Below are 2500 nucleotides of genomic sequence, written 5' to 3' on the forward strand. Positions count from 1 at the left end.
ATCATAGACAAATTAAGGAAAATGCAAGAGACAACAGCAGAGCCTAACTTGTAAGAGGATTAAATGGTACACTTTTCGCCAAAATAAAAAAATAAAATAAAACAAAGCAACCGCTCCCTCATCCGTGGTTGGGGTCTCGGGGAGGGACGATGACTGTACTCTGTACTGTACCATGCACCATGTAACAATGGGTGGAATCGTTGTAGTAGTCGGATGTTATTTAAACACAGCAGGCAGCTGTGGATGATGGAAGAGTAAATGGTGGTTTTATATTTTATTCTTCTAATTTTATCGCCACACCACGCATCCCAGTGCTGCTTCCGTGGTCCGTGTTTTCATTGCATCGAACATCGAACAAGGACCGTATTTGATTTACCCTGGCTTCCTACAGATTAGTTGGGAGGGTTGGGGGAGCGGACAGCTTCCAATCCCAGTTTAAAATATGTCTCTCATCTCTTTTCACCCTTTCCTCCACTTTGTACGATCTATTTGAGCCTTTCCCTTACGGACTTTCGTTTATAATTTTTATTCCGTAGCTTAACACTGTAAAACCTGTTTCTTCCAACAATAATCAAATATGTTGTAATATAATAGTATATATGTATATGTATATGTATATATATGTATATCACAAAGTGGTTCCACTAATTGTTTTCACAACATGCATATGTACGGTCGGTATGGTAGCGCATCTCTACTACTAACTCCCGAACCGCATTGAAGCCATTACTTGGGAATTCGTCCGAATGCTCGAGCGCTACAGTTACGCGACTTGGTGGCATTGAAATTCATTGGGGATGCTTCCCGTATTCTCTTCTACGTAAACCCCAAACCATTGCTTACTGAGCTGAACCACGCTGACGATCCTTTCGAGAGAACAACAGTAGGAGAAATGAGATCGCTTGAGGGCGCACTCGTAACCGTGCACTCGTTGCCATGGACGAAACGAGAGACCACAAAGGACCCATTGGAACGTTTATGCTATCTGCGCGTTACTAATGCGGATCCGTACCCAAGGAACGTCTACTGAAAGCATGGCAGGATAACGGTAACAGACTAATGGCGGCTCGGCTTTACGATTGTATTTGTCAATTGGCTTGCACTGTATTGCACCGGTGCACGCAGAGGAGTCTACTATTTCGTATGGCAAGTTAGTCATACGCGCATGGGCATGTTTGAGAGAGAGAGAGAAAGGTGGAATTTCATGCTTGTAGCGCGCCCCTTTTCCACTCCTTTTAGTGCGCAAAATGTGGTGCACAACTACTACAGTACTACAATAATACTACCATTTCAACTGCTCACTCCGTCTCTAAGTACATTGAACTAGATATACTGTGAAACATTTTTCTTCGTCCACTAGATCTTTCCGACTGCCGCGAGCCGGTGTGTCAGATGATTGTTAAACCCCCTATTTGTAAGAATGCGGATCACTGCGCTGCTCCAGTAGCAGTGTTACAACCGGTACCCACAACCCGCGCATCAACATCATCTGGCAGTACCATCGTAATTGCACTGGCCGTGGAGGGGCTCTGCTCTCGCGGTAGAGAATACTGTTTGCGGAACGCTCGGTCAAAGTTGATCGGCCGTGCTAGGTCGAGTACGTTCGGTTTGATGAGCGAGTTGGATGTCAGTGAATCCAGCTCGTGCGACTCGGAACCAACAAGATCACCGGCTGCCGAGCTAGAATTGGACAGCAACTGCTCCGTAACGATACCCTGATGTTGATGATGATGGTGATGATGCAGATGTCGATGAACAGGTCCTGGAGTATCGACATCGAGCTCAGTGCTTAGCTTACTGCTAGCTCCGTCATTCCGCGCAATACCACCAGTACCGAGCAGCAGCTTCGGATACCGGAACTGACCAAACCCGTACTGTGGACCGGCTACTCGCAGCAAGCTCATAAGGAAGAACGTCGCGTACACCCAGCTGATTGACATGACGATCACGAGAAACACGCCAATCTGTATGTAGGCCAGGACATTCGACGGAAGCATCAGGGCGCCCGCACTGCCCGTCGTAATGGCTGCCATCGCCGTGGGACCTAGCATACGGCGCAGGGAAAAATGGGTCGACGAACGGCGGTCTGGTTCGGTCGACAGTCGGTAGTGCACTCCGTAGTGCAGGCTAAAGTCAACCGCCAGTCCGATCGCAGTGCTTACGGCAACGCTCTCGAGCACGTTCAGCTTCCAGCCGAGCAACACCAGTACGGCCACCGTCGTCAATATGGTGAAGGTAACGGTTACGATGGCATAAAGCGATATCAGCACATTCAACGTGACGACCATCAGTACGAGCAGTGCGACGGCCATGGCCATAGCGATCGCAACGAGCGTACCGGTTGACAGGGTGTCCTGCAGGTCGAAAAACTCCAGCTCACTGATAAACCACGCGTTCGCCATCGTAGCCGGTGCATCCAGTAACTGTTCCGCCAGCCAGGCCTCTACGGTGCGCACAAAGGAATCGATCTCCGTGTAGGACATGCTAAAAATTTGCGTAC

At 48.6% G+C, this 2500-nt stretch overlaps 1 protein-coding gene across 1 annotated transcript in view; it reads right to left on the minus strand.

The window, feature by feature from the left end:
* Positions 1 to 596: 596 nt before the first annotated feature.
* Positions 597 to 2500, minus strand: part of LOC126572349 (protein dispatched) — a 5951-nt gene continuing 4047 nt past the window's right edge. Inside the window, exon 10 of the mRNA XM_050231584.1 lies at positions 597 to 2500. This exon is cut by the window's right edge and continues 520 nt beyond it. Within this exon, the coding sequence (XP_050087541.1) occupies positions 1428 to 2500 (1073 nt within the window). The 3' untranslated portion in view covers positions 597 to 1427.

Source organism: Anopheles aquasalis, chromosome 2, assembly GCF_943734665.1.
Source record: "Anopheles aquasalis chromosome 2, idAnoAquaMG_Q_19, whole genome shotgun sequence".
Taxonomy (NCBI): domain Eukaryota; kingdom Metazoa; phylum Arthropoda; class Insecta; order Diptera; family Culicidae; genus Anopheles; species Anopheles aquasalis.